The 25513-nt window shown below is 56.5% G+C and overlaps 1 protein-coding gene across 3 annotated transcripts in view; it reads left to right on the top strand.

The window, feature by feature from the left end:
* The window catches only part of ZNF423 (zinc finger protein 423), a 319048-nt gene that overhangs the window by 173461 nt on the left and 120074 nt on the right, over window positions 1-25513 (top strand). For all 3 annotated transcript variants that reach the window (XM_019643449.1, XM_019643432.1, XM_019643442.1), the window contains 2 exons: window positions 10088-13302; window positions 18033-18117. In XM_019643449.1, coding sequence (XP_019498994.1) covers window positions 10088-13302; window positions 18033-18117 — 3300 coding nt within the window. The remainder of the gene's footprint in view (window positions 1-10087; window positions 13303-18032; window positions 18118-25513) is intronic.

The raw sequence follows: 25513 nt of genomic DNA, 5'->3' as shown, positions 1-25513 counted from the left end.
TGCGAGACGCCGAGCCCATGCCACCAGCTCTCCCCAGCCCCTTCCAGAAAAGCCAGAAGTGAATGTGGACTTTTAAAACAACTTTGAGAGTGCCTGATATCTAATGTTGGTATTTTTACAAGATAGCTGATAACTGGATGGACCCCAGACCGTCTGGCAAGAGGACAGCCGTGGTGATCTCTGTCCTGCTGCTCAGGTCATCATTTCTGTCAGTCCAGCTGGCTGAAAGCCCTGGGCTGGGAGTCCTATCCCAGCTTTTCCATTTACCATCTGCTTTGTGACAACAGGATGTGACCTAACCTCTCTGTTCTGCTTCCTCATCCGCGGGGTGACCACGCAGCTTACTGTGCAAACCCAGCTACTTCGAGTGCGAAAGAGGGGCGGTTGCTGGGTTCCGTCCCAGCCTTCCTGGGTGTGTGGCACACCCCATAGGAGTTATTGGTCACATGGGAATAACCAGCTCGTGGCCTCACAACCCTACAGAGTTGCTCCAGTGTCAAATGGAATAATGGGGGTGAAAGTGCCGTGTAAAAATTTAAATGTATACAAATGAGGGGATTTGCAATTAACGATAGTAGCGTCAGTGACACTAGTGACCCCCTTCATGTTCTTCAGCCAACGTGTTTCGACTGGTTGGCAGCATATGCACATTACCCGTTTTGTAAGGTAAGCATTCTTATTGTCCCCATCTGTACATGAGGAAATGGCTCAGAGAGGTGCAGTAACTTGCCCTGTCACGCAGCTCATGAGTGGCAGCTTGGTCTAGGCAAGCTTGTATGTTGCCTGTGGTGTGGCTCCGCTGTCTCCCGGTGGCTGATGTCTCCCTGCCATTGACTGAGCTGCATTAAGCTTATGCTAACAGTTTTGGCTTCCGGAGGTTTATTAAGGGCCTTGATGGTGACTCTTTGCTGTCAGGTGGCATTTCAGCAGCCCCCAGAGCCAGCTGCAGACGGCATACTTAAACGAGGAGATAGGAGAAAACTGGGATGCCAACTGCCTGCCATCCCTCATTTCTGTAGCCGGGGCAGACATCTCTAATGGATCACAGCCTCTTACAGCTGCAGAGGCTCTTAGAGACTAGTCGCTTTGATCCTTTCTCCCAAGGGTTGAGGAAATGAAATCACGAAGAGGGCATGTGCTGGCCTCTAGTTACAATGCCAGACTCGGACCCCAGTGCAGTAATGATGTCATCCACTGTGGCTCATAGCCCCACCCTCTGGGCTCAACATTCTACCCTCTGGCTGCAGCTTTGCCTTCTGGGCTTCAGGTTCACCCTCTGAGTCACCCCTCCCTCCCTTTCTTTTTTCAATGAAAGATAGCATATTGTTTGCAGCTGAGTAGTTTTATTAGCCTACTTCCTGCCTGTAGAATTTGGGGAGTCTACTTTCGTCTTGTTCTCTCTCCCTCTCTCTCTCTCTCTCTCTCTCTCTCTCTGTTTGTCCAAGCTAGTAGTGTTTCTGCTGGTATCAAGTTCTCAAGAAACTTGTGGGTCTCCTGTGTATGTCATTGGGATCTACTCCATTAGAAAACAGGTTCCTCCCTAGATATTTTGTAGATTACCCCATCCCTACTTTCCGATTCTCTCCTGAGACAGCTCTAGGCCAATGCCTCTAAATTTCCTGGACGCTCTCTGGTTTAACCCAGGGACTGCGTGAGTCACACCCTTAATCTTTGTGTGACGGAATACTCTGACCTTTTGATTTTTCTGTGCTATTAGCAAAATGTGCAGTTACACCCTCAGCTTTTTCCCCAGAGCATGCGTCTCTGATCGTGCATCTCCTAATTACAGTGTCTTGCAATCTGGGCAGGCTGAGAATTTCCCAAATCATCAAATTCTGGTACTTCTGTCAGTCTATCTCTTTCCTCTCTACTAGAAGCTGTAAGATTAAAAAAAAAACCAAAAAAACAAAAACCAGGCCATGCCTGTGTCTGGAAGTGCCCTCAGCTAGATATCTACTTTTACCCGCTACGAGCTCTGCTTCCCATATAAGGGGGACAGTTCCACCAAGCTCTCGGCCACTATATTCGGGGTCCCTTTCTTCCAGGTTCCGATACCCTGCTCCTCAGCCCCACCCCCGGTGCTTTCATGTCTGCGCTTGTCTTACAGCCTGGTCATGACCATCGAGGTCTTTTGCCTGGTGATTCAGGCTTTCTCCATTGTACTCCCTGCCTCATTCTGAGTCTTCACTAACAGAGTCATTAACATGCATAATTCTATGAACAGTCTTTTTAAGGCAACATAGACTTTTTCTGTCATACTCCTGAAAAGTCTCCTAGCCGTGGCCCATGGTCCAATTTCCAGAGAAGCGTCTACACTTTCTGGTATTTGTTCCAGCAGCACCCGAATCCAGGAACCAAAATCTGTCCGAGTTTCTATGGCTGTTGTCACAAACGTCCATGAACTTAGTGGCTTAAAACGACAAAAATTTCTCACCTTACAGTCCTGTAGGCCGGCAGTCTGACGCCATCGCACTGGGCTACCTTCGTGTTGTCACCAGGGCTGCGTCCCTTTTCGGAGGCTCTAGAGGGCATCTGTCTCCAAGCCTTCCCAGGTTTACCAGGCTGTCCACAGCCTTTGGCTTGTGGCTTGTGGCCTCCTTCCATGTTTGAAGCCAGCCATCGCGTCACTAGACCTTCTCTCTTGCTTTCTTCTTCCACGGTTGGTTTCACAAGGTTATTTGAGCAGCCTGCTCTGTCGGCCATCAGGAGAGGAAGGCGGCCAGCTACATGCATTGGTGCTTGGCCTCAGAGCCAGCCTCGCCTGGGGGTCCACTGCTGACTTCGCCCACCTCAGAACGTGACTTTGCCTTCGTGGCAGGTGGGATTGTAGGGTGTGGGACTCCCCCTGGCTCCCCTCGAGCCATAGGGCCTGGACTCAAGAAAGAGGGAGCAGCTTCTGTGGTGGGACAGGCCCTGACCTCAGAGTCAGGGCCTGGAGAGGCAGCAGAGCCTGGTGGCTGGTGAGTGGATGGGGCGGGGTGTGGCATCTGCCACTTGCTACCTCCGTGTGCCCAGGAAGTGGCTTTTCTTCTTGGAGCCTCAGTCTGCACAGTTACGAAGAAGGGGAGGGTAATTGTACCCACCTCATGGTTGTGGGAATCAAATGAGAAAATGCTGGCAAAGGACCTGGCTTGTAGAAAATGTTCCATAAACAATAACTACTGGGTTTTTTTATGAGTTTAATCCTGGATCCTTCTCCTTGCTGTGCGGCCTCAGTTTCCCCGTCTATGAAATAAGATGAGTGATGGTCTGCTGACGTCCTCTCCTCCCCCCCCCGCACCCCCATGTTGATTCTACTTGTGTGGGGTACTTGAGTTGTGGAGATTCTGAGATGGATGGCCGGCTTTGGCACCTGGTGGGAGGCAAGGAACAGGGCGGGCACCCTGTCCCCTTCCAGGCTGTGTCTCCTCTTCCCTGGGGCCGAGTTGGAGACTGGATTCTGCCTCTGGGGGCATTGAGACAGTGAGGATGTCCCACCCAGCCTGGAAGCGCTGGCCTGGTGGCCCCGTCTCCTCCTGGGGCCTTCATACCATGGGACCCAGGCCCCCACGCTGGCCTGGAGGTTTGCTGGGAGGGGAGCTTGAGGCCTCTCAGGGAAGCACGCCTCACAGTTTCCTGGAAGCAGTTCCAGGAAAGGGCCTCAGAGGTAGCCCCGTCCACCAGTGTCACAGAGGCAGAGGCTCAGAAAGGGAAGGTGACTTCCCTAAGAGCCTCCCAGCAACAGAGCTGCCTCTGGGGACCAGGGCTCCCCCCAGATCCATGTTCCCTCCAGTGTACCAGGTTTCTAGGGGGTGCAGAAAGACAGATGGGCAAAGATTTGAAGTTTCCCAGAGCGCAGTGAGGAATACATCCAGATGACCTGAGCCGATGTTACACCGTTTCATGTCGGGAAAGCCACTGGCTTAGGCTCTGGCTGCCTCTGTGGGACGTGCAGCCTGTGGGGTGCCCCGAACCACGTTCATGTCTCGTGGCTCTGGTCACCTCAGGCTCTGGGACATGGATCTGCAATCCCAGCCTGTCCAGCTGCTCTGTGCCCAGTTGGGGCAGGCCTCACTGTCAGCCAGGTTGTAGGTGACCCTTCTCTCTGGCTAGAAACCCCTCTGCAGAGCACAGCACAGCTCCACAGTATCTTCCGTGTCCTGTTGTGTCTGCCTTCACAACAGGGTTTTTGGGGTCCCTGCCCCAAGGCCTCGCTTTACAGAGAGGATGGGCCGCTCCTTTCTTGGAGGAAGCAATCTGATGGCTTCTTCTCTAGCCCTGGTGCCAGCAGACCTCTTCCTCCCATTTGCATTTCACTCACACACGCCTCTGCTCGTGGCAGACATCACCAATTGATTTCAGCACTCATGTCTTCTGAGCCCAGATATGACCTCAGAATCCTTCTGAACACAGTGCTCTAGGCAACAGTGACCAACTTATCACCCTGGACGTCCCCTTCGCGCTCTGGACCTTCTGTATCATACGGGATTGGTGTGAAAAGCTCCTGAGCGTGGGGTCCCATTTCTCCAAGCGGGGCCACAGCGATTTCCATTCCTGGAGCTCCTGCTGGGGGTAGAGGAGGGTTCTACCTGCAGTACCAGGGAGCTTTGTCCTGGAGGGCATTTGTCTCCTTGGCAGTTTTCACTCTCCCAAGGAAATGGGTGAGTGACAAGGAGACCTCTTGGGACTTCGTGAAGGATTGTCAGGCCCTTTTTGTCATGAGGACAATCTGGATGGTTGGAATACAGTACAAAATGACCTTTATATTTATCCAGAAGGGACTTTGGAGACCAAAATGCCAGCTGCCCACAATCTAGTGGAGGCAGCTGAGGCCCAGGTCTCCTGATGGCCTCTGTCCTGTGCCCTTGTCTGTCCCCAGCGCATCTCCCCCAGGCGCGTCGCTTGCTCTGCGCCAGCTTCCTTCATGGTCTGAAGTATCCACCCAGTCATTTGTATTCACCTGAATGGCGCTGCCCAGCCCAGGGATGTCCTAGAAACCCGGGACTGCCTGGGTGCCAGCCCTTTTCACGTTCTCATCTGCTGCAGGGGAACCTCCCGGTGTTCTTTTCAGAGCCATTTCTTCCTCGGGCATAGCTTCGGTGATGGGGGCTCACGTCCTCCTCAGTCTGTGCCCCTCATTGCAGGAAGGTCCCCCTTTCGGCTCACTCCTACGGGCTGGCCAGTCTCCCTTGTCTGTCCAGGCACTTCCTGGGCAGCCCCAACTCGATTCTCTGTGACAGGAGGTGCTGTGCCCCCAGGCATTCTGGGTGGCAGCCACTCAGCTGTGCCCTGACAAGGTGCGTCTGTGGCCATGTTCAGGCTGCCGCAGCACCAACCTGAAGAATTCACCAAGTGTGGCCACGCGAGCCTGGGATCCCCGCGCATTCTGCTGGTGATGTTTCTGAAGCCCAGTTAATGTTCTTTCTCTACTTAATTGAATTTTTATCAAAACTTCTCCCTTCTTTTATGCGTGTTTTGGTTCTCTTTCTGCAGCAGACAGCAAAAGGCTCACAGAACTCATTTCCTACCAGGCCTTTTTGCAGGATTAGTCATTTTTTAAACGACTTTAATCTCCGTTTTGAAAGTGATTTTTCTACTTATTTTGTTACATTTCTTTGTACTCTCGGGGAGGGGGACACCGCGGGCCTGGCATCAGTCACCGTTTCCCACCGGTGTCCTCATGTGACAGTGCTCCCTCCCAAAGGAGAGGAGCAGTGTAAAATCATGGGTGGAAGCCCCGACTCACAGCCTGGGGGTGAACCCTGGCTCTGCTGCCTGCGAGCTGTGTGGCACTGGGCAAGTTGCTCAGCCTCTCTGTGCCTCCGTTGCCTCACCTGTAAATGAAACAAGAATAAATGTACATTCTCATTGGGCTGTTGAGAGGATTGAATGAGTTAACATGTAAAGCACTTAGAAGAATGGAGGGTACACAGTAAAATCTAGGCAAGCATTTACTTGGGATTCAGAAGGTAACTGGTTGAGCTGGACTTGCTGTGAACCTACCTTCTCCCTGAGTTCGGGAATGTTCAAGTTGAAGGGGACCTGGGAACAGCCTTTGCCCCGTTTCTGCACCCCTCTCCTTTCTGCGCATCTGCCGGAAGGCCCATGTGGTAGCGGCTGCATCTGTGTGGTGTCTTACAGTGGGCGTGAGGGCAGTGACACCCCTGTAAGGTAAGGGCCCCTCCTTCCTCTGCCGACATCCTGCACACACACCCTGGGCACTTCGGCCCCTGCTCACCTCTCCACCTGCTCCTAGAGCTGAGTACCCCCAAAGCAGAATGCATCTGGAGGGGTGGGGCGGCAGCAGGCCAGGTTCAATGCTATGAGAGTAAAAGGCTGTAAACAGGGTACTCTGAGTTTGGGGCTTTTTATGTCAAAAAATGTGCCCATTCCCCTTGATGGGGGCTTTCCTGGGGTAAGGAGCCTTATTGTCATTTCAATTCAAGTGATTGTGATCTCAGGGGGTGCTGTTTGTCGCTCACAGAATAACAGACGTTGCTTTAGTTTTGAAACTTGTTTGTGAAAAAATAAAGCCAACTAGGCATCCTTGAGGACGGGGGTATCAGGCAGGTTGGTTGTCCTTCTCAAAGCTTGATGGGGCCGAGGTGAGGGGACCCCGCACTTCTGGGCGACATGGGCACCTGGCCGTGAGGTGGAGGGCATGTCCTTCACCTCTCCACGCCTCAGCCTCCTCAGCGGGATGTGACTGGTGGCTGTGAGGACGCGAGGAAATTAACTGTGGTACTAGAAGCACTTAGCACAGTGCTGGCACATGGGACATGCTCAGTAATGTCGCTGCTCATATTATTAGCACGAGTGGCAGTAATTAGTACTAATTATTATCAGCCAAATAGTGCTTTTCTTTAACAGCTTTATTGACGTATAATTTGCACACCATAAAATTCACTTTTTTTAAGCAATTCAATGACTTTTAGTAAATTTGTAGGGCTGTGCAGGCCTTGCCACCATCCAGTTCTAGGACATTCCTATGACCTCAGAAGGAGGCCTCTTTTGCAGTCTCCTCTGATCTTTCTTCTGCCTCTACAGATGTACCTTGTCCGGACATTTCATATAAATGGAATAATAGTGCTTTTTCACATTCATTCTTCTCATCCACCCCACAGTGATTCCCTTTTCTCAGCTATGTAAACTGAGTCACAGAGAGTAAGAAGAATGCTCACGGGATGGATGAGTAAACAGGATTTGGGGTGCAGGTGCCTGCTTTCATCCTCGGGCAGGTGGCAGGAGAGTCTGTGAGCAAATGCGTTTCACCCTGGGCCTCTCTGGCCTCGGTGGGCCCCTCCCCGAAATGCAGACAGTGGACCAGTCACGGTCGTTGTGTCAGAGAGGGCTCCAAGAAGACCCAGACCATGCCTGCACGGGAGGCTTGACGCGGGGATCCCTCTCCCTGTCTCACCGACACAGGTGCAGTCTCATTCAGCTGGCTCGCGGAAGCTCGCCCAGACCCTGTTGTGGTCAAGAGGCCTGACTGGGGACAGTCCTGGCGCTGCCATACCCTGGAGAAAGTCACTGTGGCTGTGCCTCAGTTTCCTTGTCTGTACAGTGGGAGGGGTCCTGGTTCCCCCTGTCTGTGGTTGTGGGAAAGCCCTTAGAGCGGCCAGGCACCCAAGAAAGGTCTGTGACAGCTTGAGTGGGTCTGAACTAAGACATTAAAATAATAAAAAGCTGGTTGAGCTGGGCGAGGGGCAGGGGCCAAGTGAGTCCCCCAGCTGCCCCAGCTCCAGTCATCTCCTCCCTTGGGTCCCTTTGTGTCCTGCGGAGCCCAGCTGGCAGGTGCTGAGAATTACCAGGCAGAGGCTGGGCTGCCTCCTGCCGCATCTAATCCAAGGTGCTGGCAGCGGCTGCCTCCTTCCCGTCCGAAGTGCCCTGAAACGGGAGACCCCCAAGGGAGCAGGTGCCTCGCTCTGGGAGTGCATTCTGGGAGGTGCCCACATCAGGCTGGGTGGCTGGGCTTCAGAGGTGGGGAGCTGCCAGACACGCAGGAGCTTTGCTGGTGGTACCCACTGGGGTCAGGCAGATCTTCCCACGGCCAGGACCGGGGGCCTGTGTGGACATCAGGGTGGTGGGTGTAGCCCAGGAGCAGACTCAGAGCTAGCCTGGGGGACCCTGCAAGACCCTTCACCGGCTTGCTAGCTCGTGAAGTCTGGGGGTTTGCCTGGGGCAGCAGAGGCAGCTGTGAGGACCCGGGGTCCCTGTGATTGTGAAGTGTGATGGTGTGTGTGAGTGCGTGTGTCTGCAGGTGTGTGTGTGTGAGTGTGTGCATGTGTGCATGCGTGTTTAATTTTGTGTGTGAGTGATAGTGGGAATCATGGTGTATGAATGGATATGTATGCATGTGTAAGTATGTAATTATGGTGACCGTGTGTGAGTGTGATAGTGTGTGTAGCTGTGTGTGTGAGTGTTTAAATTTGTGTTGAGTTGTGGGAGTGACACGGGGGCTGCATGTGTGCCTGTGAGTATGAATGTCAGTGTGCTGATGTGTGCAAGCGTGTGTGCTAGTGTCTGCCCACGCCTGGCAGTGTGGCCCTTTTGCCCTTTCCCTTCTGGAGGGTCTGGGCTGCCTCTGGCAAGACTTGCTGGGTTACATCTGTGAGGCTAAGCTGGGCCGGCTGGGGACTGCAGAGGGTGGGGGCGGTGGTTGATTTCCTCAGGGTTACAAGAGCAAGGTCAGTGAGGCCGAATCTGAGCTTTTGTCTGTCTCTCGCCTGCTCGTAGCAGCCTGCGGTCCATTTCATTCATTATTAAGTTTTAAATCAACCGTCGGAAACTTGAGCCATAGAACTCACTCTCTGCTCAGGCTGACTTGGTTCACCCCCCTGCACATTGCAGGGATCTTCACCGGCTCCGTTTGCTATGTCCTGGGTGCCTTTGTTTTCCTAGAAACGGCCAGTCCCTAGTTTTTTTAGTTTAGTCTCCTCTGAGGCTGGATGGGTCAGTGAAGGCATGGGGTGGGAGTTGGGGATTGGGGTGGCCCCTGTCCCCAGGGAGGGTAGGCCATGTCAGGCATCTGTGCAAAAGAGCCCCCCTACCCCCGCCATGATGGCTCCAAGGACCTGCTGGGCTCTGAGCTCTGTGGCCATGTGGGCTCTGGTCCATCCTCTAATCCAGCGGTTCTCAACCTTCCTAATGCCGTGACCCCTTAATACAGCTCCTCATGTTGTGGTGACCCCCAGCCATAAAATTATTTTCGTTGCTACTCTATAACTGTCATTTTGCTACTGTTATGAATCGTAATGTAAATATCTTTTTGTTTTCCGATGGTCTTAGGTGACCCCCAGGAAAGGGTTGTTCGACCCCCAAAGGGGTCGCGACCCACAGGTTGAGAACCGCTGCTCTAATCACTGTCACCACCAGGCTATCTCTCGGGGTCCTGGGTGGACTTGGGTCAATCCTGGGGTGAGGAGAAACCCAGGAAAAAAAGCCCCCTTACGATGGTTTGGGCTGGGAACCTGCAGACACTTCCCAAGTGCCCTCTGCTTGCTGTCTCCCATTCATGCCCTTGAGCCTGATGCCATGTGCCTGGGACTTCCCATCTCATAAATCTGTCTGCCACCTGAAGGAGCAGTTCCAGCTTCATCAGTCACCCCACCCCCAAAGAAAGGGGTGCAGCTGAGTTCACTACAGTGCACTGTATTTTCTTGCAGAGTTTTTCCTATGCCCCTAAGGACCGTGGGATTTCCCACCGGAACTAGAGGTTGGAGGCGAGTCAGCCCCCAGGTTTGCGATCAGGTGATGCGACTTGCTTCTTTTTGGGCTGATGGTTTGTGAGGTCATTTCCGGCGACTTTGTCTAGGCTGTCCTCCCCGTCCCCCCATCAGGGAAGTGGCCAAGACCTCGCTTCCTATGGGGGTACCTGGTCCAGCGAGGCCCAGGTAGGTGTTGCTGAGAGGAAAGGCGTGTCCCTTCCATATCCCGCTGCCCCTCCGCCACCCCCTCTGCAGGCTAGAGGGCCCTCATGGCCACTTGCTTCCAGCCCCCCGGTCTCCCACGCCCCCCGCCAGCGGCACAGCCTCAGCCCGCGAGCTGCCCTTGTTTCTGGGCGGCCCTGGGAATTGCCTCTAATCTCCTTTCTGCCTTCCCCCTGCAGATGGTGAGGACGACCCACAACTCTCCTGGGTGGCCTCGTCTCCCTCCAGCAAGGATGTTGCGTCACCCACGCAGATGATCGGGGATGGGTGTGACCTCGGCCTTGGGGAGGAGGAAGGGGGCACAGGCCTGCCGTACCCGTGCCAGTTCTGCGACAAGTCCTTCATCCGCCTGAGCTACCTGAAGAGGCACGAGCAGATCCACAGCGACAAGCTGCCGTTCAAGTGTACCTACTGCAGCCGCCTCTTCAAGCACAAGAGGAGCCGCGACCGGCACATCAAGCTGCACACGGGCGACAAGAAGTACCACTGTCACGAGTGCGAGGCCGCCTTCTCCCGCAGCGACCACCTCAAGATTCACCTGAAGACGCACAGCTCCAGCAAGCCCTTCAAGTGCTCCGTGTGCAAGCGCGGCTTCTCGTCCACCAGCTCGCTGCAGACCCACATGCAGGCCCACAAGAAGAACAAGGAGCATCTGGCCAAGTCGGAGAAGGAGGCCAAGAAGGACGACTTCATGTGCGACTACTGCGAGGACACCTTCAGCCAGACGGAGGAGCTGGAGAAGCACGTGCTCACCCGCCACCCCCAGCTCTCCGAGAAGGCCGACCTGCAGTGCATCCACTGCCCCGAGGTCTTCGTCGACGAGAACACGCTGCTGGCCCACATCCACCAAGCCCACGCCAACCAGAAACACAAGTGCCCCATGTGCCCCGAGCAGTTCTCCTCCGTGGAGGGCGTCTACTGCCACCTGGACAGCCACCGGCAGCCCGACTCCAGCAACCACAGCGTCAGCCCCGACCCCGTGCTGGGCAGCGTGGCCTCCATGAGCAGCGCCACGCCGGACTCCAGTGCCTCCGTGGAGCGCGGCTCCACCCCGGACTCCACCTTGAAGCCGCTGCGGGGCCAGAAGAAGATGAGGGAGGACGGGCCGGGCTGGTCCAAGGTGGTCTACAGCTGCCCCTATTGCTCCAAGCGGGACTTTAACAGCCTGGCCGTGCTGGAGATCCACCTGAAGACAATCCACGCGGATAAGCCGCAGCAGAGCCACACGTGTCAGATCTGCCTGGACTCCATGCCCACCCTGTACAACCTCAACGAGCACGTCCGCAAGCTACACAAGAACCACGCCTACCCCGTGATGCAGTTCGGCAACATGTCCGCCTTCCACTGCAACTACTGCCCGGAGATATTCGCCGATATCAACAGCCTGCAGGAGCACATCCGCGTCTCCCACTGCGGCCCCAACGCCAACCCGCCCGAGGGCAACAACGCCTTCTTCTGCAACCAGTGCTCCATGGGCTTCCTGACTGAGTCCTCCCTCACCGAGCACATCCAGCAGGTGCACTGCAGCGTTGGCAGCACCAAGCTGGAGTCCCCGGTGGTGCAGCCCGCGCAGTCCTTCATGGAGGTCTACTCCTGCCCCTACTGCACCAACTCGCCCATCTTCGGCTCCATCCTGAAGCTCACCAAACACATCAAGGAGAACCACAAGAACATCCCCCTGGCCCATGGCAAGAAGTCCAAGGCGGAGCAGAGCCCCGTCTCCTCCGACGTGGAGGTGTCTTCCCCGAAGCGGCAGCGGCTCTCGGCCAGCGCCAACTCCATCTCCAACGGCGAGTACCCCTGTAATCAGTGCGACCTCAAGTTTTCCAACTTTGAGAGCTTCCAGACCCACCTGAAGCTGCACCTGGAGCTGCTGCTGCGGAAGCAGGCGTGCCCCCAGTGCAAGGAGGACTTCGACTCACAGGAGTCCCTGCTGCAGCACCTGACGGTGCATTACATGACCACGTCGACCCACTACGTGTGCGAGAGCTGCGACAAGCAGTTCTCGTCGGTGGACGACCTGCAGAAGCACCTGCTGGACATGCACACCTTCGTGCTCTACCACTGCACGCTGTGCCAGGAGGTCTTTGACTCCAAGGTGTCCATCCAGGTGCACCTGGCCGTGAAGCACAGCAACGAGAAGAAGATGTACCGCTGCACGGCCTGTACGTGGGACTTCCGCAAGGAGGCTGACCTGCAGGTGCACGTCAAGCATAGCCACCTGGGCAACCCGGCCAAGGCCCACAAGTGCATCTTCTGCGGGGAGACCTTCAGCACCGAGGTGGAGCTGCAGTGCCACATCACCACGCACAGCAAGAAGTACAACTGCAAGTTCTGCAGCAAGGCCTTCCATGCCATCATCCTGTTGGAGAAGCACCTGCGGGAGAAGCACTGCGTGTTTGACGCGGCCACCGAGAATGGCACGGCCAACGGGATGCCCCCTGCCGCCACCAAGAAGGCCGAGCCCGCCGACCTGCAGGGCATGCTGCTTAAGAACCCCGAGGCCCCCAACAGCCATGAGGCCAGTGAGGATGACGTAGATGCGTCAGAGCCCATGTATGGCTGCGACATCTGCGGGGCGGCCTACACCATGGAGGTGCTGCTGCAGAATCACCGGCTGCGGGACCACAACATCAGGCCGGGCGAGGACGATGGCTCGCGCAAGAAGGCCGAGTTCATTAAGGGTAGCCACAAGTGCAACGTGTGCTCGCGGACTTTCTTCTCGGAGAACGGGCTGCGGGAGCACCTGCAGACGCACCGGGGCCCCGCCAAGCATTACATGTGCCCCATCTGCGGCGAGCGCTTCCCCTCGCTGCTGACGCTTACTGAGCACAAGGTGACCCACAGCAAGAGCCTGGACACGGGCACCTGTCGCATCTGCAAGATGCCCCTGCAGAGCGAGGAGGAGTTCATCGAGCACTGCCAGATGCACCCCGATCTGCGCAACTCGCTCACGGGCTTCCGCTGCGTGGTCTGCATGCAGACGGTCACATCCACGCTGGAGCTGAAGATCCACGGCACCTTCCACATGCAGAAGCTGGCAGGCAGCTCGGCGACGTCCTCCCCCAACGGCCAGGGGCTGCAGAAGCTCTACAAGTGCGCCCTGTGCCTCAAGGAGTTCCGCAGCAAGCAGGACCTGGTGAAGCTGGACGTCAACGGGCTGCCCTACGGCCTCTGCGCCGGCTGCATGACCCGCAGCGCCAACGGACAGGTGGGCGGCCTGGCCCCGCCTGAACCAGCCGACCGGCCATGCGCCGGCCTCCGCTGCCCCGAGTGCAGCGTCAAATTCGAGAGTGCCGAGGACCTGGAGAGCCACGTGCAGGTGGACCACCGTGACCTCACGCCAGAAACCAGTGGGCCCCGGAAAGGTGCTCAGACGTCACCAGTGCCCCGGGTAAGTGCAGTCACCGAGCGTGTCCCTGCTCCTGGGGGCTCCTGCCCCCTGCTCCTGAGGGCTGAGCCCCAGAGGAGCCACCCATGCTGAGCTCTGTACCTCCTGGTGACGGTCCCTTTGGGAGCCCAGAGAATCAGCGCCGTCAGGCAGGCACTCTGCAGGAGACCAAGTTTAAACCCCAGAGTTGCCATTTCCCTACTAACTGTGTGACTTGCGCACGTTATGGATCTCTGTGGGCCTCATTTGCCAAGTGCTCATCTGTAAAAGGGGAATAATTGTCTTGGCGTTATAGAATTGTTGTGGGGCTCGCCGCATAATCCAGGTAAAGGGCCGGTACAGTGGCCGACCGTGGTGCGTGCTCCTGTCATGACGGCTGCCATCCTTTTATTGACCTGGGGAGGGCTTTCTTATCCACCTGCTTCTTGGGTCTCCTTGGGAAAGTCTCTTTGCTCTCTGGGCTTTAGATCCAGGAGTCTTTTGACAGTTCAAGGAGCTAATATGCACATGAAGGGCGTGGAGCCTGGTACTTAGGGCTCAGTCATGCTAGTTGTAATCACCAGCTGATATTATCGTTATCAACAGCACCATTATAGCTAGGGCAGTTGCTGGTGCACGGAAGGCCCTAGAAATGGGCCTAATTACTATTATCAAGGATTGATTGATTCATTCATCAGATTTGTCCTGAGTACCCATTGTGTTTTGGGGTGCCTCGCAGCCAAGGAGAGTCAGAAATGGACCCTGCCCTGGGGACTCCCAGACCAGGGAAGTCACAGGCCCACAACCAGTGGGTTTCAATGAGGCAGGAGAATCTGGGCTCCTTGGAGGGTCCACGCGGGCCCTGGGTACAGAGGCCAGGGGGCACCTGAAGATGGGCCGGGTGCCTGTGTGGCCCTCAGGTGTCAGACAGGATGGGCTGGGGCTTCCCATCGAGTCAGGGTTGTGTGCTCCAGGCTGAGGTGGTGCCAGGCAGGTCTCGGGGGGGGTATCTTTCCCTGGAGGCCTGCGGTTGTTGGCGCCACTGTAGGGAGACAGGATTTAGGGTAGGGCTCCCTGCCACAGAGCCTTCTGGAGGACAGGGATGTCTGCCAGGGGGGTTTCACTGTGGAGTCAGAACTGGGGGCTGGACGCTGGGATTCTGAGGGGGAGAGTGAGTGAGAGAATGAGAAGGGGGCTGCACAGTGGAAGGGACTTCAGGGGCCTCCTGGCCCAGCTCCCCACGGAGGCCCAGCGAGCCGGAGGGCCTGTTCACGGTCACCTGGCTGGAGAGAGAAACACCGGAGTGAGGTTAGAGCCATGTGTCTGGCTGGGGCTTGATGGCTCTCCCCAAAAGCCCATCTGACACAGACAGTGCCTTCGAGGGGCATTAACACCAGTCTCTCAAGGCCTGCGCCAGGCCTCTAGGCAAGGGTCCAGTGGGACACGCTACAGAGGTCCTGAACACGGGTCCCTCCCGGTCACCGCTGCCCAACTCTCCCCGCCAGCCTCAGCTCGCTTGCTGGCCAGAGCGGGCCGACTTGGGAGCATTTGGGCCCTGGAATCAGGGGGGCTGGGTTAAAATCTCCCTCTGCCAGTCCTCACCTGTGACCTGACCTCTCTGGGCCTGTGTCCTCACCTGTCAAGCCCGAGGGGTAATAGTGATAAGAAGAGTAATATAATAGTATGGTATTCTTCTGCAAAGCTGACATCACCTGGGAGGCACAGGGGCTGTTCTGGTTTGGGGTCAGCCTCTGCTCTGATGGGTCTGTGGCCTGTTCCTCATCAGTTGTTACCTATCATGAGTCATTCCCGTGCTGACCTCAGCGTTTTGCTCCTAGACTTAAAAGCACTTAGTAAACATCACTTATCATTTTCCCATTTATAATCCCAAATCACGTTTATCAAAGGATGAGGATGTCCAAGCCCTTCGTCTATTGAATCCTCACAACACTCACGTGACAGATGAGGAAACGAGCTCAGAACAGTGAGGCGCCTGCCACGAGCCCCCAGCTTTCGAGAGGCAGACGAGGGGTTGGAACCCAGGTCATGTGCGGTGCCAAACCTGAGCTCTTGACCAACACTCTACCCAGCCCCTCTGAGGCCAGGTCCGGGTCGGTCCCCCGCTCCCAGGGGTGCCCCAGCCCATCCCTGTCTCTTCGGTACTGCCCACCTCTGCACTAGGGTTCTGACAGCCACAGGGCTCCCCAGTCTGCCCTGGATCCCGCATCAAGTACCACTTCCTAAAGGCCTTTACGGGGTAGGCACTGGCTCTTATACTGTTTCCATGGCAACAAGCTAGGAGCCTTGCCGTGACCTCTGTTTTGGCAAAGAGAGGATCCAGGCTCAGAAAGGTGGAGCCATGTACCCCAGGATGCACAGCTGTGTGAGGCAGTGCAGGGGTTCACACCCAAGGGGCTTGTTTTCTGGTACCCGACAGCCTTCCTCTCCCTGTCCCAGGCCTGCGCTGACCATCACATCTAGAGGCTTGGGCAGATGGGCCATTTGCAGAAAGGAGCTAGACAAAGCCCGGGCACCTCCCCCGTGAAGGCACAGCTTCTGGAGTCTTGTCCTCTATTTGGGCACGCCTGAGGGCAGGGGCCCAGCTGTCGGTGAGCCCACTCCGCCCTCCCCCAGGACTCACGCATGGAAGAGCAGACTCTGGGGGCTGCACAGGGGCTTGGGGGCTGGCAGGCTGGGGCCCTTGGGAGTGTATCCATAGCAACCAGCTCTCAGAGGACTGGGTTCCCGTGGGGCCGAGGCTGCTGTCAGCTGGAGCGTGAAGCATTAAGGTTTCCGCCTCCCCCTCTGTTTATGGGTAATAACAACATCACCCCAACTCCAGGCCAGCGTGGGCAGACCCTGGTCCTCCATCGGCTCACCAGACCCTCACGGTGCCTCTCCCTGCTGTCATATTCCATCTTACAGTGGGGTAAACAAACGGCCAGGTTAGAGGGCTTGTCCAGGTCACACACACCAGCTTTGTCATGTAGGCCAGAACTGTCCAAGGCGTCCTGGGGTATGGAGCCGAGCATGGCAGCTCAGACAGTGGGCTCCGGAGGGAGCCTGCCTGGCCTCGAATCCTTGGTCCCCTGCTCACCAACGTGGGGCTTTGGCCAAGTGGTTTAGCCTCTTGGAACTCCACTTTCTCCATCCCTACAGTGGAGCTTGCAGAGTGAGTGTGAGCATTCAGAATAAACAGTGCCTGCACGTAGTAGGTGCTCAGTAAATGTGAGCTGTGATCATGATAATGGAAATTCTGCAGCTATGGCTGTCTTTTTCTTTTCCCTTTCCTGCCCTCCCGATCCTGTCTCTGCCATTCTCAAGTGATTTCCCTTTCTGCCCTGGGCCCTCTCTGAGGCTGCGCAGGGCTGGGCTGGGGGAGGCAGCCCTGGCCGCAGGCCCTAGGGCTCAGCTTTGGTTTTCCTGGGCTGGGCCCTGGGGAAGCAGCTTATGGAAGAGGAGGTGCTCTGAATGCCAAGTTCTATCTGTGATTATGTCTCCTGTTGGGAGCTGACACTCCAGAAGGGGGTGAGGGGGTCTCTAGAGGATGGAGAAGGGGAGACAGACCGAGAGGAGGTGTTGTGGTGAGGACCGGGGGCCGTCCAAGGTTGCAGCAGGAGAGAGGCAGGGGGGGAATCGAGGTTGAGTGACAGAGTCCTCACCTGCCCCTCACCGTGCTCGTGGTCCACTGGCCTGGGGGACCAGCCAGCCCCACCGGGTGCCGTCTGCTCTGGACATGGGCATCCCCAGCCTCACATGCAATGCCACAAGGGCCGTTTTTGTGCAGGGCATCTGGGTACACACATGCCTTAGTGTTGGTGTGGTGAACCTGTGTGTGTGCATGCCTGCGTGTAAGCGCACACGTGTACACTTCTGAGTCTGTGTATGTAATGAGGGTACACATGAGCATGGGGCTGTGCACACACTTGTGTCAGAGCTGTTTGTGCACCTGTGGGCACACTGAGAGTGGTGGGTGTGGCTGTCAGGGTTCCAGTGAGGATTCTGAAAGTGTGTGTGTCTCTGGGGCTGTGATTGGACGTGTCAGCCTGCGTGAACCTGTGGCCCTAAGGTTGTTCCCCACTCCTCTGAGGGTGTCACACCTATGCACCTGTGTAACAGAGAGCTGGTTGTAGTGTAGGGAGTGGGGGTGTGTCCACGAGGGGCTTGTGTGTTACTGGTAGGCTGGGGGGGGGTGAGGCAGGGTGTACATACATATGCTTGCATGTCTGTCTGTATATCCTTATGGGCTTGTTCATGTGTGTGTAGACAGGTGGATGGGTAGGCAGTGTAGGTAGGTGAGTGGGTGGACGGATGTGTGTGTGTGTGTGTGTGTGTGCATGTGCGCGCACGCATGTGGTATATATGTAGATGGATGGGTAGACAGTATAGGTGGGTGGGTGGATCGGTGAATGGGTGCGTGTAGACGGATGGATGGGTAGATGGAGGATGGGTTTGAGCGCACTTGAGCAGGGCAGCCTCCCTCAGCTTCCTTTCTGTGGTGGTTCTGTGTGCCCGCACAGTGGGCTGGGGCACATTCCCCAGGTCTAGCAGGAAACAGCTCCTTTGCAGTGTAGGCTGACCTCCCCTCCAACCCCCCAGGCTGGAGCGCTGGATTCAGAAGCAGGTGGGAAGGGAGGGGACCAGAGCCATTCTGAAAAGCCTGGAGCCAGAACTTCCAGAACTGTTGCCTTGTGCTCTTTTTTCCTCTCCCGACTATTTAATTCCGCCCCCCCCTGTTTTTGGTTTCCAAACAGAAAAAGACATACCAGTGCATCAAGTGCCAGATGACCTTCGAGAACGAGAGAGAAATCCAAATCCACGTTGCCAACCACATGATCGGTAAGAGAGTGTCCTCCCGCCCGTGCTGGGGCCGCACATCGGGGTTTGAAGCTTGCGGTTTTCGGGCTTCATTTTACTGGCTTTTAGGGCAAAGGCTGGAGTCAGTCCCGCTGCTCCGGAGGCGTTTCAGGCGGGAGCAAAAGTGTCGGAGCTGGAGCACGTCTCCATCCAGCCTTCCTGTCGCGGCTCCACTCGCATCACAGGCAAACTTTTGACAGGCTCTTCCGTTTCCCAGCGTCAATTTCCATCCGTTTCCGAGATGAAGTGCTTTCCAGTTGTCAAGCACTCAGGGGCAATTATGCTTCAATTTCATATGTCATGACATTGAATAGATTTCTCTGCTCACATCTCCACACTAAACATGGTGAATTCCTCAGGCACGGTGTCCAAACAGAATGCTTACAAAGTTAGTGCGGCACTTTTCCCGTTCCTCTTCAAGGGGTTTTGGACTTTGGAAAATTCAGTCTTTCTAGAAGGGGAGCTTTCAAAGTCCCATGGTGTCCCCTCGTGGCCGAGGTGAAGAGGGGAGCTGTGGGTGGGTGTGTTCTCCCTGGCAGGGGTGCCTTCACTCAAAGAAACGGCACCGCTGGATTTCTGCTGAGCCCAGGGCGGACCTGGGAGGTGGCGGGTTTGGCAGTGAGGACCTTGGAAGTTTCTGGAATTCTGGTCTTTGGTGGAAGTGTGATCGCCTTCTCCAAGACCCTGCCTTCCTGAGAAGCGGGGCGTCAGTCTGGGGTTGAGCATGCTGACCCTTGCCTGCGTCCTCCACACTTTTCTTCCTCTGAATCTTTTCCTTATAGTTTTAACAACAGCCATGCCAACAGGCACTGTTTTACAAAACCCTTGAATGATTGCACACATTAAAAAAAAAAATCCATGAAAGCGTACCGCTGATGAGTTCTCAGGAAGCAAGCACACCTGTGTACCCAACACCCAGCTGTAGAAGCAACCTCCTGCATCCCAGATGCACCTCCGGCCCCTCCCCCCCACCAGCGAAAGGTCATCACCATCCTGATGCCCTAACAGCATAAAGTGCCTTCACCTGTGTCGCACCACAAACGAGATCGCACGGCCTCCGCTCGTTTGTGTCTGGCGTCTTTCGCTCATTTCCGTTAGTGCCTGTGGCCGGATAGTGTTCCTTTTCACCAGTGGGTAATATTCCGGCGTGTGAACACATCACCATGGATCTAGTCCACGCTTGGTGGGCACCTGGGTAGTTTCCGTTTTGGAGTTGTTTCAAATCGTGCGCTGTTGTGAACGCTCGTGTGGGTGTCTTTGGGTGAACACACATGCATGCAATTTTAATTGGGATGTTTCGAGGGCTGGCTTGGTGGCTCCCGGGCTGTCAGTAGGTCCTGACAAATATTGGGTCGTTGGGAAAGTTACGACGTGTTTTTCTCTGTTTTTCAATGCAAAAATGCGTCATGACTTTCCCAACGACCCAGTACATTTCCAAAGTGGTTGTGTGACGTCATGCACCCACCAGCAGCGTGTGAGTGGCTCCACGTCCTTGTCACCACCCACGTTTTAGTGAAGTTCCACTCTTGGTGACTGTCATCCCTTGTTCCCACCCAGCTGTAGCATTGCCATGCTCAGAGGGTTTGGCTCCCCAGTGTTCCAGGGGCTTGGAGCAGGTCCCCTGAAGGTGTTGGCTCTGACTGTGTGGGTGGTGGGGCTTGCCCAGTGGTTAGGGGACGTGAGGAGCCCGCGATGGGCAGGTAGGGCCCTGGGCGTTAGGCCTGACAGGGAGACAGGTGGCTTTTTAATTTCTTCTGCTCGAAAGCCCCCTGCTGACATAGAAGAAGGAAACTGCCTGTCAGTCACTGGCTGCAGAGAGCGCTTTCAGGGAGTGTCAAGGAGGTGACGATGAAGATGTCTGAAAACGTTTGCTTTTGAAGCAGGTGTTAATGTGTGCTCCTGTTTGTAAGCTGAAGGGCGAACTCCTGGCTAACTGGACCACAGCGACTTCAAAGGTGTTTTCTGCCCCTCCCTCCTCTCTCCCGCCTTTCCTTTTGTGGGGAGCCTGGAAGCTGTGTGTCCTCAGGTGGAAGGTGAGGGGGCTCCTCTTCACTAGAGTGCTGGGAAATGTGAAGAGGTTTGAGGGGCATTTGGGCCTTTGTGTGAGTGGAGGCGGGGCGTCCAGGAAGGAGTCCTGTCTGGCTGCTGGACAGGGCCCCCACCCGTGCCTGGTCTGCAGTGCCCTCAGCTGGCCTGCTCCCCGGGCCAGGTGGGAGCTGGAGGCCTGGGGAGCAGCAGCAAGGAGCTGTTGGTCTCAGCGCCTGAGATTTCAGTCCAGGCGAGATGTTTCTACAGTTGCGTAAAGTCGCACCATGCAGGCCCTTGGTGCGTGGCCACGAGGCGCGGACTAGGGACCCCCTGTGAGCGGTACCTCTCGCTCTAACCTGCCCACCCTCCCCTGGCCTTATCAACTCGATTTATCATGCAGACAGCTGGGGTGGTCTCTGGGTGTCAGAGGGCAAGGGAGACACCGTCCCTGCCTCACAGCATCCCATGGGAGACACCACGCTGCACACGCCGTGTAGCTGGGGAGGTCACACTGGGTACGGATGCCGACAGCTGCCATGTCCTGAGCCCAGCACACGCCAGGTACCTTCCAGAGGTGCTAGTTCTCCATCTCACAGAGGAGGGTTAATGACTTACCCAGTTCTTCCCTCCGGGGAGTAGCAGAACCAGGGTCCGGAGAAAAGCTGAGCTTTCCTCACTGTGTGTGGCTCCCCCGCCAGGGCCTGTGGCGGGCGACACCCCACATGGCACAGTTGAGGGGCCTCAGCAGCAGCTAGGACTACAGTCCCCACCAATCTCTACTGTGTTTTAGGGGGACACTCTGTGTCCCCAGTCTTGTCCCTGGGGGCACCTGCGCGGGCACCCTTGGGCGTACACACTAGAGAGCCGCTGAAGGTGTTGGAGCAGGGTTGGCCTGGGCGTAGCTGTGTGCTTTAGAGAGATGAGTATGCCTGCAGCGCTGAGGTGGAGGGAGGAAGAGAACCGAGAGCCGCCTGGCCTGGTCTGGAGGTGAGGGAAAGAGGCCCTGGAGAGGAGGGGAGAGGAGGGAGGTGATTGACTATATTTGGCTTGTGCTATGTGCCTACTTGGCCCCGGTGGCTTGGGGAAGATGGCAGGAGGTGACGGTGGGAGGTGTGAATGGAAGACAGCCGGGGACCAGAGTCCTGGTTGGGGGTTGGGGGTGCGGTGGCTCTGCAGTCTCGGTAAAAACTGTTGGGGCCCAGGGTCCCTGTGGACAGCTCCCCCTGCTAAATGGCCGGAGCCCGAAGTGGCTGCCTGGAGCTGGCGGGGGTAAAAGCCCCCCTTAGTGACACCAAAGGGACTAGGCGGGTAGAAGTGGTGCTGTTCAGCTTGGTGGCCTTCTCATAAACCCAGGGCGCGGGGGGTCCACGGCAGGCCTCCCCAGGGGCGCAGACTGCTGGAGACCTCCCCTGGGGGATGCTAAACTGGCCTTTTTATAGTGGGGGGCCTCTTCGTGACTTTACAGCCTCCAGACGCAGGAGTTATGGTGACTCAGGGACACGTCTCCTTGGAAACATTCCCCAGCACCCCTCCCGGGCTGCTGCTGGCCAGAGAGTGGTGTGGATCTGAGAGAAAGGAAGGGTCTTTTGAAACCTTCCCGGCGGTGGGGTCTCCTTTGAAATCTCCCCTCCCACAGAGAGTGAGGCCCCCTCTCTGGGCTTCCCCCGGCTTTTGAAACGGTTTTAGACACCCTTTCCGCTGCAGGCACATCATTGGAGCAGCCCACAGCTCTGTTCTGCGGCCTCCTGCCTGGACGGCCTGGTTCTGCCAGCTGCCCCCCCCCCAGACACTGGGAGGATGCCCCCTCCCCCCGAAAGTGGCTCTGCAGGAGGCCTCCTGCCTTGGGTTCCCTGGGCCTGCTGAGGAAGAGCTGAAGGAAGGGTTTTGGGGGCCTGGCCGGAGGCAGGGCCCCCCTCCAGTGGCTGAGGGAGCAGTATCTTCCCATGTGTGTTGAGCACGTATGTATGAGGCCCTCCTAGGGCACCGGGGCCTCAGACCCCAGAAGCCAATTTTCCTGGAGAGGCCGGCCCTCTCCCCAACTGCTTGTGGTCATCTCTCCTCTCGGCCCGGTCGGGCGGGTGGCTGGAAAAGAGGTCTGAGAACTTGTCCTTGAAAGAATGAACTTGCAATGACCCAGGTTGACCCCAAGGGAGTGACTCAGCCCCTGGGTCCTGGTGTCCTCACTCAAGGCCTCACAGGCTCCTGGGGGGGGGCCCCAAGGAGGGTCAGGGCTGGGAAGGTACCGTCCTTGGGGAACCTGTCAGGAATGTTTGCCCTTCGTGTCCTTGGAAAGTTCTGGCAGGCAGCCAGGCCGGAGCAAGGCTATCCCCGTGGGGCGATAGTCATTCCGAAGACGTTCTTTTCCTGGTCATGTCAGCCCCTTTCCCTGGGTGCCTCTGGAGAGCTGGGCTTTGCTGTCCGCGGTGAAGAAATGGGGTGTTTAGAAGAGCAGCCTCTGATGTACTCAGGCCTTTAAATCCCCCACTTGCTGGGCAGGTGGTCCTTGTCTGTCCTCTCGCTGTGGCAGGATGGGTCCCGGTCCTCCTGGAGGGAAAGGGTCTGCTGGGGCGGGTGTGTGTGTGTGTGTGTGTGTGTGTGTGTGTGTGTGAGAGTGAGAGAGAGAGAGAGAGAGAGAGAGAGAGAGAGGGAGAGAATTTGGGAGAGAAGTTTTCTGCCTTTGAAGCCCTTAAGGAGCACATCCATGGAGACATATCAAAGCCGCCTTGCAGACTGGCACTGCCCGCTCAGTGGCTGCTGGCGTACCCAGGACCCTTGCCGGAGGCCTGGCCTGCAGCGTTTTGGAGGCGAAGGAAGGTCTGGCGGGGAAATCAGTGTCTCACTCACACCAGGGAAATACAGAACCCCTCAAATGCAACTGAAGAGAAAAGCACGCGCAGAAGTAAAGGGAAAGGGGTCCTGTCTGCCTGGTGCCGGGAACACACGTTGTCCCTCACGGCTGTGTTAGGCTCGTCGGTGGTACTTCTCATTCAGGTAAGACCAGACCCCAAACATCTGCTGAACCGCAATGCGTGATAGAAACGTGTCCCTCTCCCCACAGGGATCACATTTCAAGTTCTGGAACTGTCTGTCAGAATAACAAGCTCGTGCGCAGAGCCTGTAATCCAATTCTTTTTTATCGTTTGTGTTTTTTTTCATAACCCCCACGTAGGGCACAGTCACTTCCCCCTGAACAGCCCCTGTGGGTAAGGACTCAGTTTCCTGTCTTGGAATCTCATTGGTTGGTTTAAGGAGCTGTGGATCAAGTACTTTGGTCTATGGAGAGCCCACACGAGTTCTGGGTTTTAAAATAGTGGAATTTTTCTCATGCTCATAGATTTCTTTTTTTTTTTTTTTAAGAAAGGGAAAGGCCTCAGAGGGGGGTGTTTCCTCTAGCAGTAAGCTGAATTCAGTAACTGTAATCGAGGTTGTCCATGAGAAACCTCTAGCCCGGTTGGGGAGATGGTAACCTCCAAGAATAAGGTCAGTGCAGTATCACAGGTCTAAGATAAGGGAGCTCACAGGACAGGCACGCTGCCCAACCTGCGCATTCCAGGAGAGCTTCCTGGAGGAGGTCACACCTTACCAGGGTCTTAGAAGATGGGGAGTCAGGGGTGAGTGGTCCTTCAGGCAGAGAATATAGAAGCCAGTTCATAGAGAAGAGGCCCATAAGCGTGTGGGGAAACTGTAGACACTTCAGTATTGCTACAGAATAAACTGGCAGGAGGCAGGCGGGTCACAGAGGAGCCTGAGAGAAGGTAAAGCACGTGAGAGAAGGCAGGGTTGCAGGTTAGGAGCGTGTTGGGCTGGAGAAACATCTAAGAGGCCAAACCAGTAGGATTTGGCGATTGAGTGGATATGGGAACGGGAGCAGTTAGGAATGACTCTGAGGTGTCCGGTGACCAGGTTTTGGGTGACAGGTAGATGATACCACACCTGACGAAGGGCTTTTGGGGGCTGGCAAAGAAGGGGATGCTGATATGATCGGTAACTTCTAAGTGCCAGGCCCTGCTGGCAGTGCCCACCCATGTTAGAACACTTACCCCCATGACAGCACGTCGGGAGCCACTGTTATGTCCCCCCTTTTGCACGTGGGGAATTGGGGGGACTTGTCCGATGCCAAGAAAGGGGATTTGAAGTCGGGTAGTGTGATTCCGGAGCCTGGAATCCTAACCCCTCGCACCTGAAGGCCCATCGCATTTGGTCAACTTGACTGTTGGCGATTTGGCCTTGCAGGAGGGCTCCCCACCCCGCTCCGCCCCCCCGCCCCGGCCCACCCCGGGCCATCTGAGTGCTCCTGTCTGGCTGGCGGGCGGTTGGCCACATGGGCAGGGAGCTCAGGAGAGAGGCTTGGGCCGGAGAAGGGGTTTGGAAGCTCAGCATAGATGGTGAAAGCAGCTGGTGGGGCGAGGGGCACCGGGGGCGTGGTGTCATCCATGCCCAGATGGCAGCAGTGTGCAAAGCCACGGAGATGCCCATGGGAGGCTGGAGAGGGTCTGCTGGACTGCCCTGGGCATGAACGGGGGCCCAGAGCCAGGTGGAGGAGTGAACTGAGGGGAGCTGGGGGTAGCAGCAGCATGGACTTGACCCTCCAGGTTCTGGGCTGGGAAGGGAGGGCGAGCGGCCGGCACCCAGGGGTCCGAGGGCCACTGGAAGCTTGTTTGTAAGAGGGAGAGGCCAGATTGGGTTTCTAGGCCGAGGAGAGTGCCAGCGGGGAGAGGAGGGGGCGGCATGGAGGGGATAGAGCCGCGGAGCCGGCCCTGGCACTGTCGTGGGTGGGCCTGCCCACAAGTGCGGGCCTCCCCTCTGGCTTTCTGTCGCCATGGGTTTGGCAGCCTGTGCTGTTGAATTGCCTTTGTTGAATGTCCTTTATGGTCACTTGGCTGCCTGAGAGCAGCTGGTGCATGAGACTTTCCCTTGTGTCAGCTTCCGGCCGAGCCGGCAGAAGACAAGGGTCCCACGGCCAGTGGTGGCCCAGGGCTTGGCCTGCTCTGCCCTGACCTAGGAGATGCCGGAGCCTCACACGGGGCTGCAGACGCCTGGCCGGGCCTCCCTTTCTTGTGGGTCCCTGGGGCCCAGTGGGGAGGCGGGGGAGGCCTCCTCTTGTGACCACAGACCCCTCCCTGAAGGCGTCGGGGTGTCCCTCCCTGAAGGCCAGTTCACAGGTGCCCCACCTGGTGCGGTTTCCAACCCACCTGCCTGGGAAAGTGAGGTGGGGAGAAGATACGCGGTTCCCCAGACACAGCGTGCCCCTGAGCCCGAGTCGGAGTGAGAATCTGAGGTCACTGCGGGGACTGTTTTCTAAACAGAGGCTCCTTTCGGAAGCTACCAACTTGCATGTATCCAGTACATC

The sequence above is a fragment of the Hipposideros armiger genome, unplaced genomic scaffold, assembly GCF_001890085.2.
Source record: "Hipposideros armiger isolate ML-2016 unplaced genomic scaffold, ASM189008v1 scaffold_4, whole genome shotgun sequence".
NCBI classification, from domain to species: domain Eukaryota; kingdom Metazoa; phylum Chordata; class Mammalia; order Chiroptera; family Hipposideridae; genus Hipposideros; species Hipposideros armiger.
The sequence above is the reverse complement of the archived record's forward strand: the minus strand, read 5'-3'. Positions and strand labels throughout refer to the sequence as shown.